The sequence below is a fragment of the Stomoxys calcitrans genome, chromosome 4 (genome assembly GCF_963082655.1).
Source record: "Stomoxys calcitrans chromosome 4, idStoCalc2.1, whole genome shotgun sequence".
NCBI classification, from domain to species: Eukaryota; Metazoa; Arthropoda; class Insecta; order Diptera; family Muscidae; genus Stomoxys; species Stomoxys calcitrans.
Genome location: NC_081555.1, coordinates 71374067 through 71386148, shown reverse-complemented (window position 1 = coordinate 71386148; position 12082 = coordinate 71374067). Strand labels below are relative to the sequence as shown.

General features: G+C 34.4%; 1 protein-coding gene across 3 annotated transcripts in view; it reads right to left on the bottom strand.

Moving 5' to 3' along the window:
• The window catches only part of LOC106085532 (chondroitin sulfate glucuronyltransferase), a 151204-nt gene extending 143616 nt beyond the window's left edge, over positions 1 to 7588 (bottom strand). Inside the window, exons 1-2 of one of the 3 annotated variants that reach the window (XM_013249833.2) lie at positions 6924 to 7588; positions 5650 to 6821 (exon numbers count right to left, since the gene is read on the bottom strand). In XM_013249833.2, the coding sequence (XP_013105287.2) occupies positions 5650 to 5895 (246 nt within the window). In that variant the 5' untranslated portion in view covers positions 5896 to 6821; positions 6924 to 7588. Of the gene's footprint in view, positions 1 to 5649 lie in introns of all 3 variants that reach the window. The other 2 variants (XM_013249832.2, XM_059366572.1) reach the window with 2 other exon arrangements.
• Positions 7589 to 12082: the final 4494 nt, after the last annotated feature.

Sequence of the window (12082 nt, the reverse complement as noted above, 5' to 3'; positions counted from 1 at the left end):
TATTACATCAGGTCATGTCAGTCCGATTGTACGTTTATTAGTCCGTCCTTTTGACCGTCTGTTTGTCCATCCGTCTGTCAGTTTTTGTTTGTCTGTCTGTCAATGTGTTTTTGTTATTAAAGTACGTGTCGCATTTTTTATCAGATTGTCACCAAATTTTGCAAATGTTACTTATTGGCTCACATAACTCTCATTGGCACAAGCGCTATTTATCTTGGAAAATCGGTTCTACTGTATATAAAGCTCCCATACATGTTTTTCTTCCGATATGGTTGTATTTGGCAAGCTTTAAGCCTAATCTTTAACACATTTAACATGCATCGATTCATTTAATATATGTTTTATTTGATATGCTTAGTTTTGACTCTTAAACAATTGACACATAAAACTGAATTTGCAGCTGTTATTTAGAGGCTTTTAAATACTTTGGTTGCATTTTTCTTTAATTCGTTTTTTTTTTTGGATAATTTTATGGCTACTTAATATATACTTGAGCTTCTTTATTAAATTTAACTACTTAATTTTTGAAACACTAATATTTTATTATAAAATATATGCAAATATTAATTTTTTGGAATTCAAATGCACATTAATAAGAAACATGCTCTCAAACTATCACAAAAATTATTCCCTACGTAAATTCATTAACAGAAATAATTATAAAATCTTCAGTAATTATTATGAAAACTATGAATTCCATTTTTTTAAACAACTTATAAACAAATTTAATTTTAACAACCAAATTCTGAAATTTACCCTTTCTTGATAGTTACATGAATTTTCGCCCAAATTGTGTTCTTCTATATACGAGTATGTACATAAAAATAGGTACGCACGAGTGCTTACACACCCTTGTGAAATTTGTGTTTAACGCAAAAAAATGGTTGTTGCATTTTTTATGAAAAACTCCAACGCCAAAAGTTTTAACCATGAAAGACTGAACTTTTATAAAAAAATTATATTTTTAGTTTAAACCATAAAAGACGGAAATCTTATAAAATAAACCAAAGCAAACCAAAATTGGAACATAACAATATGCTTTAATTTTTTTGTAAAAAACCAAAATCTATAAATCTACTATTAATTAAGTTTTAAACATGAAAGACTGAACTTTTATAAAAAATTGGTTTGCATAGTAAACCAAAAAAACCTATTTTGCAAAGCATACCAAAATAAATACACATACATTTTTAATTTTTTCTTTCTTTAATTTCCGAATATAAATTATATATTTTTTTGTTTTGAATGAGAAAGTCTTTTAAAGCTTAAAAATATGTACTTTCATAACAATTTGTTTTACATATTTTGTAAGAGACCAACATTTAAAAATCTACTATTCATTAAGTTTTAAACATGAAAGACTGAGCTTTTATAAAAACTTTTAATAAAAAAATGTTTGTTAAGTTTAAAAGGTTTACATTCTAGAGCATTTTATCAAACAATAAAAAAATATATGATACAACTTTGTTATTAATTCTACATTTTAGATAAAGTAAAGTATAGACACCTCACACTATGTTCAAAAAAGCTTGGAACAGAAGTGGAAAAAGTAAACAGCGCAGACGCAATATGCGAGTACGCTAATAACACAAGCGACCTCTATGGGAAAACTTATGAATTATTTTACAGAGTTGAAAAGTATACATTCCCATGTATATGATTATATGTAATTAACATTTTTACAGAAAGCTCTAACATTCAATGTTTGTAACTGAAAAGAGCGACATAGAGTACACAACAGAAAGGCTAGACAACAACATTCTCTCTCAAAAAAATTTTTTTTCGATACATTTTCAAAAAGGGCAGGAATATGAAAAAACCAACTGTTCGATTTTCGAATAAGGGCATGTTTTGGAAAGCACACATCGTCACCTTTCCAACGATGTATGGTAGTACCTTGTAGAATTCTTAGATGTCCTCCAGGAGCGTTGGCCATAATCCTTTCAAGAATTTTTTTGAGAATTTTTTTAAAAAAGACAGGAATTTGAAAAAACCAACCGCTCGATTTTCGAATAAGGACATGTTTTGGAAAGCACACATCGTGACCTTTCCAACGATGTATGGTAGTACCTTGTAGAATTCTTAGATGTCCTCCAGGAGCGTTGGCCATAATCCTTTCAAGAATTTTTTTGAGAATTTTTTTAAAAAAGACAGGAATTTGAAAAAACCAACTGCTCGATTTCGAATAAGGGCATGTTTTGGAAAGCACACATCGTCACCTTTCCAACGATGTATGGTAGTACCTTGTAGAATTCTTAGATGTCCTCCAGGAGCATTGGCCATTATCCTGTCCAGATTTTTTTTGAGAATTTTTTTAAAAAAGACAGGAATTTGAAAAAACCAACCGCTCGATTTTCGAATAAGGACATGTTTTGGAAAGCACACATCGTGACCTTTCCAACGATGTATGGTAGTACCTTGTAGAATTCTTAGATGTCCTCCAGGAGCGTTGGTCATAATCCTGTCAAAATTTTTTTTCCAGAATTTTTTTAAAAAAGACAGGAATTTGAAGAAACCAACCGCTCGATTTTCGAATAAAGATATGTTTTGGAAAGCACACATCGTCACCTTTCCAACGATGTATGGTAGTACCTTGTAGAATTCTTAGATGTCCTTCAGGAGCGTTGGTCATAATCCTGTCAAAATTTTTTTTCCAGAATTTTTTTCAAAAAGGGCAGGAATATGAAAAAACCAACTGTTCGATTTTCGAATAAGGGCATGTTTTGGAAAGCACACATCGTCACCTTTCCAACGATGTATGGTAGTACCTTGTAGAATTCTTAGATGTCCTCCAGGAGCGTTGGTCATAATCCTGTCAAAATTTTTTTTCCAGAATTTTTTTAAAAAAGACAGGAATTTGAAAAAACCAACCGCTCGATTTTCGAATAAAGATATGTTTTGGAGAGCACACATCGTCACCTTTCCAACGATGTATGGTAGTACCTTGTAGAATTCTTAGATGTCCTCCAGGAGCATTGGTCATAATCCTGTCAAAATTTTTTTTCCAGAATTTTTTTAAAAAAGACAGGAATTTGAAAAAACCAACCGCTCGATTTTCGAATAAGGACATGTTTTGGAAAGCACACATCGTGACCTTTCCAACGATGTATGGTAGTACCTTGTAGAATTCTTAGATGTCCTCCAGGAGCGTTGGTCATAATCCTGTCAAAATTTTTTTTCCAGAATTTTTTTCAAAAAGGGCAGGAATATGAAAAAACCAACTGTTCGATTTTCGAATAAGGGCATGTTTTGGAAAGCACACATCGTCACCTTTCCAACGATGTATGGTAGTACCTTGTAGAATTCTTAGATGTCCTCCAGGAGCGTTGGTCATAATCCTGTCAAAATTTTTTTTCCAGAATTTTTTTAAAAAAGACAGGAATTTGAAAAAACCAACCGCTCGATTTTCGAATAAGGACATGTTTTGGAAAGCTCCTATCGTGACCTTTCCAACGATGTATGGTAGTACCTTGTAGAATTCTTAGATGTCCTCCAGGACCATTGGTCATAATCCTTTCAAGAATTTTTTTTTTATAAATTTTTCATTTTTCTCAGTACTACGGTAATAGTTATTTTTAATTTGGTGTTTTTGATTCAAAGCATTGATATTTTACTCCAAATTTTGTTATGGTTTTATTTTTTTTTACAAATATTTGCAAAAATTTATAAAAAGTAAGAAATTTAATTAATTTCTCTTGTTTTTTGGTTCTGTTAAGTATTTACAGAGCTCTGCTATCCCCTCAGTGGATCTCTGTTAATACTTCTGTTAATCTCTCTCGCACTCTGTTAACAAAGCGGTTTGTGTCTCTGCTAGTTAAATTCGGAATTTAACTTCACACACATCATTATTTCCTTTCTCACAAAGGAAACTATGACGTAAAGACCGTATAAAGGGTTTCCACAGTCTTAGTTTCCGATGTGTGAATATGTGTATCTTTCTTTCTTTGATTTATTTTCTTTTTACTGTAAATTTGATTATTTAATTAATTTTTTTGGCAGAGCTGAGTGCTATAAGCTTGCTATTTGCTGTCAAATTTTGAGAGAAATTAAATTCCCTTTTTATTTTTACCCTCTTTGTGGGTAAGTTTGATATCAATTCTTATTTATTTAAAAGACAATGAACGAAATCTCCTTTTTTATCATGTTGGCCCAAGTTGAAAAACGTTTTATCCACGCTTTTAATGAATGTTAAATTTCCACTCAGTGAAGAACTTAGAACGAACTGCAAATGAAAATGTTTTCACAGATTTTTTTATAGTTTCACTGAGAGTTTGACTGTGAAAACTCAACTTGATGCCCACCTTAAAACGTTAATTTTATTTTATAATTTACTTCGGATAATTTACTTCGGATAAAGTTGAAAACTTCAACAAAATACCTATGATTATTTAATTAAACTATTTTTAGCAAATATGCTACACCACCACGATCCTGCCATCATATTACACTATTATAAATTGTGTGAAATTGTTATTTTTAAGTTCTTTGGAAAAAAAAAATTTAAATTTTTAATTTCTATTTTTATTTATATGCAGTTTTTTCACGTGAAAAGACGAATAGAGTACCAACCCTTAGATGGAAAGCAGCAAACCTTTTTTCGCAAATACAATTATTTGTCTGAGGTATGAAGTAACTTGAGTTGAAAAAAGCAATGCCTAATAGAAAGTTTCTTAAGCCAGAGGCGAACAGAAAGAATATAGGTATCAACATTTGTTTTTGCGAATTTTATTGATGACGTGAATTTTTTAAATTCCACATATTTTCCCATAGAAATAGTTTTGTCACTTATGCGATTCAGTTTCATATAAAAACGGAACGTGTGGTGTAAACGCTTTTTTAGTTTAGCGCTTTTTCAGTTAAGCGATTTTCACTTACGCGAAAAAGACCAAAAATTAATGGTTCTTTCCATCAAGTTCCACTTAAGCTGAATTTTATAGTAAAGCCTTACAATTATACAGTTTTGACTGTATTTATATAGGTACACATGCATGTAAGACCTATTGAAGTTTTAAGGCCGCTACTTTGCTTGAGTTTCACAGTGAAAGGCATCGTTTTTTAGTTACTTTTTTAGTAATAAAATAAATTTCGAAACCTTAGAATTAGAAGGTAAAGTCATAAGCCCAAAACAACGAAATCAACGAAAGAACCCTGTGGGGATGGTGGCGCAAATTCCCACTAGTGCAGTGCAAATTTGTCATGAAAATATTGATAAATTATCATTTTCAGTTGTTCAGTTGTTTCAAGTAATTTATCAATATCTTACAAAAATTGTTTTCTTAATTATTTTCTTGGCTACAAATTTTAGTCTTTGTATTTGAATGAGAATCTCAATGGTTTGGGTGTTATAGGTCAAAATATAAAAAAAAACCTAAGCAAAAAGTAAAAATTCCAAGTCAAAATCTGGAGGCTCGATTTTCATCGTATATGTATGGTCTAGAGGACTTTTCTGCTCAGTACAATACCAAGAATCAGAAACGCGAAGGGCCCCTTAAGATGTTCAAATCGCCCCACCTTAATGTACATATTCATTAAGATTTAAACAGTATTTACTTTGGTTTTCACTGTGAAACTCGAACATATGTAGGGCCAACATTTCTTGTGAATAATCAAGTGCCAATTTGTCACCAAAAGTACATAACTGATACTTACTGTTTTCTTTGCTGCCAGTGGTTTGTTAATCAAATTTAGATGTGGTTCAAATTCTTGGCCAAATTTCTCGATCAAACTATTCTCAGCTGCCTCTTGGGGACATTCCTCCTGCTGGACAAGTTCCCAAATATCTTGAGGCACATAGAATGACAGGACTAAACCCAAAAATAGGCCAATGACAAAATAATGATTGCGACTCAACGAAGAGCGCCGCATTTTTGAGTTTGAGAGTAGAGGAAGATTCATGTTAGCAGCCAAACAAAATGTTAAAATTCATGTGTTTCAGATTAAATTCCACGGAGAGGGATAGAGCAAGTGTGGAGCACACAAATAATAAATCTATAGTGGGGGTGTGTACCAAACAACAACAGATACTCTTTATAGTGTAAATGCAAGTGCAGTACGCGGCACAATAAACACACACACATCCATTCAATGCGCTCTGCGGCACTCACTGTCTTTGCAAAAGAATTTTTCTTTGGCGCAATTCTAATGGCTGGTGTTGTGGTGTTGTTGTTGGCTGCTGCTGCTGTTATGTGGTGACAATGTGTTGTTGCTCTTGCTTGAATATGTGCTATTGCTGCCACTTTAATGTGATTCCTTTTTGTCACTCGTTCTGAACATCGTCGTCGTTCTTATGTTTGCTCTGCGGCGTCGACGTCTACGTTGACACTGATCTTGGCACTAGTTTTAGTAGATTCTTGTGATGACGAAGAAGATAATAATGACGATGGTGGCAGTTATTGTGATGATGATGAAGATTTTTATTAATGTGGATCCCTTTTGTCGACGTTTTTGTTGTTGTTTGTTTGTTGCTTTATTATTATTGTTGTTATTCAATTAATTTCACATATCGTTTTTGCTTTGCTCGTTTGCTGGCACATCACTAAACACTTGCTGCGCAGCCTTGGCACTCTGTTGCTCGTCGGTTCTTTGACAGCAACAAATCCACCAACAAATAGTGTAATTGGGGAAACAAAATTAAATTTAGGCCCAATAAATAGCGGAGCACTTTAACCGCATAACAATGACAAAAATACCACTAATTTAATATGTAGTGTGTTTGCAGATATATTCGGGTATGCGTGTGTATGATTGTGGTTATGTGACACTGTATGCAGACATTGATATCTAGATATCTTAGTATTTGACAGTTGTGCAGATACTCTTTGCTGTTGCACCAATAAAAACGAAACAACAAATTTAATAATTTACACTTATTTCAGTATTTCGGTTGTATATTTATCACAAACAATTCATTCTGGCCATTTTACCTTACAAATGACAACAAAAAGAATAAACAAAAAAAAAAGAAAACACGGACGCACACGAAAAAACACACACGCCAGGCCAAGGTAGATCGCAGGTTCTTCATTCGTGCTCTTCAAATTATTTTTATTTTTTATTGCTTTGCTTTAGCCATTGAGGTTGCTCGTTGGTAAGGCACCAACCAGCCGGCCTGCTGATAATTTCATTTACTTCACTTTTTGGATTTTTGTTTTCACCTTTACTTTTTGTTGGTAAACTTCTTGCACAAATTATTTTCTTTTTAGCATTTCATTAATGTGTGCGACAGCCGGTTGGTAGGAAGGTAGATTGGTTGATCTTTTCGCCTGTCGCTTATACGGATCGATCGGGGTTGCTGTTGGTGTTATAGCAGAGGACTTTTTTCTTTTTAAAAGGAACCGGTTGTTTTCGTGTAAGAACTTTTGGAGGAAACTTCTTTTCAGCTGCGCTAGGGTGGTTGCAATCCAACTCCATCTAGCCTTTAATCAACAGAGAAGAGAACACACAAACATTGTGGCTTTAATTAAATTTAATTAGCAATGTCAGCAACGGAACGAATTTTAAAAGACTTGAGAACAAGAGAACACTTTGCTGCGGTGTTAAAACACAAAACAAATATACCGGCTTCCCGGGTTCCCGAAGACTGTTCCGTTTTGCTCGCTCGTTACTGTTACTCTCGCCAGCGACGTCACTGGGACTAACAATCGACTTTAATCGATTAATCGACTTTTTATGTAAAAAAGTCGAAAAGTCGAAGTCGATTTTTACTGATTAAAAAAGTCGAATAATCGACTTTGTAGTCAAAAATGTCGAAAAGTAATAAATGTCCGAAAAGTCAATAAAAGTCGAAACGTCAATAAAAGTCGAAAAGTCAATAAAAGTCGAAAAGTCAATAAATGTTGACAATGGCGTTGCCACAAATTTTTGTTTTGTTTGCTTTTTTCCTCACTCTAAGTTTCAAGACGATTTAGCCGCCAATTGCATCGATTTTATAGCTTTGTTTGCAATAGTTACAATAAAACAATGATCGATTTTATCTTCTCTTCAGCCAGCAGCTTCACACTACTTAATTTTTTCCATTTATAATGTTTTTATTAATTAATATTCATAAATTAATATAGCTTACCCGCAAGGCGACGCTCGAAAACCCCTGGAGCCGCTGCACTGAAAGAGAGCTGGAATCAACCAAAATATCGTGTAGTCAAGATAAAGCGATAAAGTAAGTTTAGGTTAGGTTGAATGGGTTGCCAACCAAAGGTGAGTTCACTCGGAGCTTCACTATACTGTCCACATAAATTCTGAGTTTGAGGGGAGTAAATCCCTTACCAAAATTTCCTTTGCAGCTACTGCAATGGCACAGAACTCTGCCTGAAAGACCGTAAACTTGTCCGGCAGTCTCAGAGACATACCGATGTTGAGTGTGTCAGAGTAGACCTCCAATCCAGTCCATGACTCCATCTTGGAGCCATCGGTGTAGATCGAGGTCTCATCCTCCTCAAGAACAGCATTCATCCCTCGCAGGAAAACGAATTGCGAATGCCCTCACTCCTGTCGCCATTAGTGCCAGGTAGTCGGAGATCCTCCTTAAACTGCCCTCCGCCTCCATAAAACACAGAATCGAACTGTGGCCGCAACCAACCTCCTTCAGCATGCCAAGCTACAATGGCGGAGAAGTTCCGAATATAAGCCTCAATGGGCTGCATATAAAAATAACTTTAATAAAATTTTAAATATATTAAAAATTTTAAAATGATATCTTTAAATAAAATGTATGCATGTGAAAAGTTCAATTCAATGAAGATATAAACTATGTAAGTAAATTTTGGGTTGCCCAAAAAGTAATTGCTGATTTTTAAAAAGAAAGTAAATGCATTTTTAATAAAACTTAGAATGAACTTTAATCAAATATACTTTTTTTACACTTTTTTTCTAAAGCAAGCTAAAAGTAGCAGCTGATAACTGACAGAAGAAAGAATGCAATTACAGAGTCACAATCTGTGAAAAAATTTGTCAACGCCGACTATATGAAAAATCCGCAACTACTTTTTGGGCAACCCAATATATGTTGTTGTTGCTGTAACCACATTTATGTACATGTGGAGGTGGCAGCCCTCGCCAAGCTCGTTCCGGTCCAAAGGCCCGACCGCTGCGAGAACATGAAGGACATTGGTTACTCGAAGGCGCCTCTAACGCATTGTCATATGGAAGGTCACAGACAATCAGAATTTAAGTCAGAGCCGGCATCGCCCGGCTGCTCGCTGCGACTTTCCACTCGATAACTCTTAATTTCTATGACTGCCGTGACATATGCTCCGTATGGAGCATTCCACCACACGCAATCTTAGTAGCTTTCAACTAAGCTTTTCGTGATAACGAAGACCACCACACAGGTTGGAGCTCAACGTTTCAGTCTGTGTGGTGCTCATAGTAATCCCACGTCGGGTAAGGGTCGCTATTCTATTCTGCTTTCGGAAAAGATGCTTAAATTTTTAATTGTTTCGCTAGTGAATTTAGATAGCAATCAAATGATTTTGTTTCCATACCAAAATACGTTACGTCATCTGCACTTATTGTTTTCGCTATTTTATATATTTTTTCTCAAATAAATAACCATTGAAACCAATAACACAAACAAAAATGATGTCGGCAATAGTTTCAAGTGTTGTCACTATAATAGCTTTTTGCCATTTTCCTAACTATATACGGAGTACTACTTTTCCGCTGATTTTCAGCCAACGTTTCGCCGACGTTTTTTTTTACCTGAGTATTCTGTTCAGCTTTTCAGGTGGAATGCTGTCAAACTGCTTATAAAAAAACATTGGTTAAAAATAGGCGGAAAAGTAGTACTCTGTTTATAGTGAGGAAAATGTCAAAAAAAAAATCAAAGTGGCAACACTTACACCATTGCCGGCATCATTTGTGTATGTTTTATTGGTTTCAATGGTTCGTTTTTCCTTATTTATTTGCGAAAATAACTAAATTAAATAGAGAAAACGAAAAGTGCAGATAAAACCCCTGTTTTGGTATGGAAACAAAAACATTTAACTTCTGCCAAAATTCCGCTTGCGGATAAATTAATAATTTCCGCTACTATTCCGAAAGCAGAATAGAATACCAATCCTTATATGGAGTTTGGCATCATTCCGCTCGAAAACTAATCAGAATACTCAGCTTAAGGAACTTCTTTCGGCGGTAAAAGATGGCTCGTTTACACATAAATTTAAAAATTCTTTTGAGTTGAATCGGACAGATTGCGTTCTTCTTCTTCTAATAGAATAGGGAATTTGAAATATATTTCGTCTCATTGAAGTTTTCTTTGATAAAGGGTGGCATTATAGTCGTTTTTGGCTAAATTTTTTCATGGTTACTTTTTTACGTAATTGATTTTGAAGCAAAATATCTTGCTGATTTCATTCAGAAGGACGTTCCCTCATTACATATGAGATAGTTTTCACTCAGGTATAATGTTATCATGGAGATTTTTGTAGTGTTTCAAAAAAGTAACCGTGAAAAACATATGTTTTCACCGGTGAAAAACGAATATAGTACCATACTTAAGGGTTGGTATTCTATTCTGCTTTCGGAATAGCCGCGGAAATCTTTAATTGTTCCGCGAGTGGAATTTGACAGTTATGTTTTGTTTTTATTTTCATATCAAAAGATGTTTTTTATCTGCACTTATGGTTTTATTACTTTGTTTTCGCAAGTAAATAAAAAAACAAAAAGAAAAATCAAACCATTGAAGCCAATAAAACAAAAATGATGCCGACGTTTCGTTTTGCCTTTTTCCTTACTATAAACAGAGTACTACTTTTTCAACTATTTTCCTCCAGCGTTTCGCCGACGTTTTTTTATATTGAGTTTGACAGCATTCCGACTGAAAAGCTAAACAGAGTACTCAGCTTAAGACAAAAGATGTGTCCCTCTCATTCATTTGTTACCAATTCCTGTGAATGATATTGGAATGTATTATGCACTACATTTTACAATTTGTGCGGACCTACGATTCACTTGATAAAAAGCACACGATTCTCGGTTGCCGCATAAACATAATTATTCACAATAATAGCGTTTATTTTGAATTGTTGTTTTTGAAAATCGTCCAACTAATCTTAATACCGCTTAGAATGGATCATCTGCTAATAATTTTTAATAGTTTGTTTTGCGTCGCTGTATTATAGAGCCGATCTATTTTCGTGCATGTTTGTGCAACTATGTTGTGATTTTGTTTATATCAATCACATACAGAAGTTTAAAACATTAACATAAAAAATTGTGATGTGTTTATTTTAAAACAAATGGAATCACCAATTGGAGTTTACTTGGTGGTCGAAGGGGAGCCCAACATTCAACAACTACCTCGAGGCACCCCTGTACGGGATACCTATTAGCACCACATAGGCTGGAACTTTGAGCTCCAAACTGTGCAGTGTTCGTCGTTGTCACGATGAACGAGAAGCTTAGCTGCGAGCTGCCGGTCGAGTGAAGAGTCTCAATGAGAAGCCGGACGACAACGGCTCCTGCATAAATACTGAGTGCCAATGTTGTTCGATGTGACAAGATGAGTTTTAGGCGCCTTTAAATAACCAATGGTGATCTTGTTCCTGCGGCCACCCTGGAACGAGCTTGGGGCTACAACAACAACATCAACCTCAAGGCAAAAAGGAAGAATTTTTACTTTTGCAGCTGATAGAAGCTCTAATTTGCCTTATTTTTATCATAGAATCCGTGGTCATCTAAGGTTATTTAATGTTAATATATTTATAATTTTATATAATATCAATTTTCTTTTCTTTCCATTTCTGCTAAAAAATTCTCGCTCGAAACCAAATTATCAAATTACTGGTTTTGACATTTGCTTCGCATCGTTGACAACTGTTACGATATACATGAACCCATTTTTATATGGGAATGCTTACGTTTTTGTTTGGCTTGTCGTTCGATAAAGTTTTCGTGTAAAATGAGATATACAAACCCAAATCAGTTTTTTTTTTCGTTCGCAGGCCGAACGAACGCTTGCGTTCGACGTCGACAAACAGGCTATAATAATATTTTGTTCATGGAGCTCGCTTGACACACATTTGAAGAAGATAAATTGTAACGTTTATTTCAAAAACCACTTTGACATTTGCATTTACGTCATTTG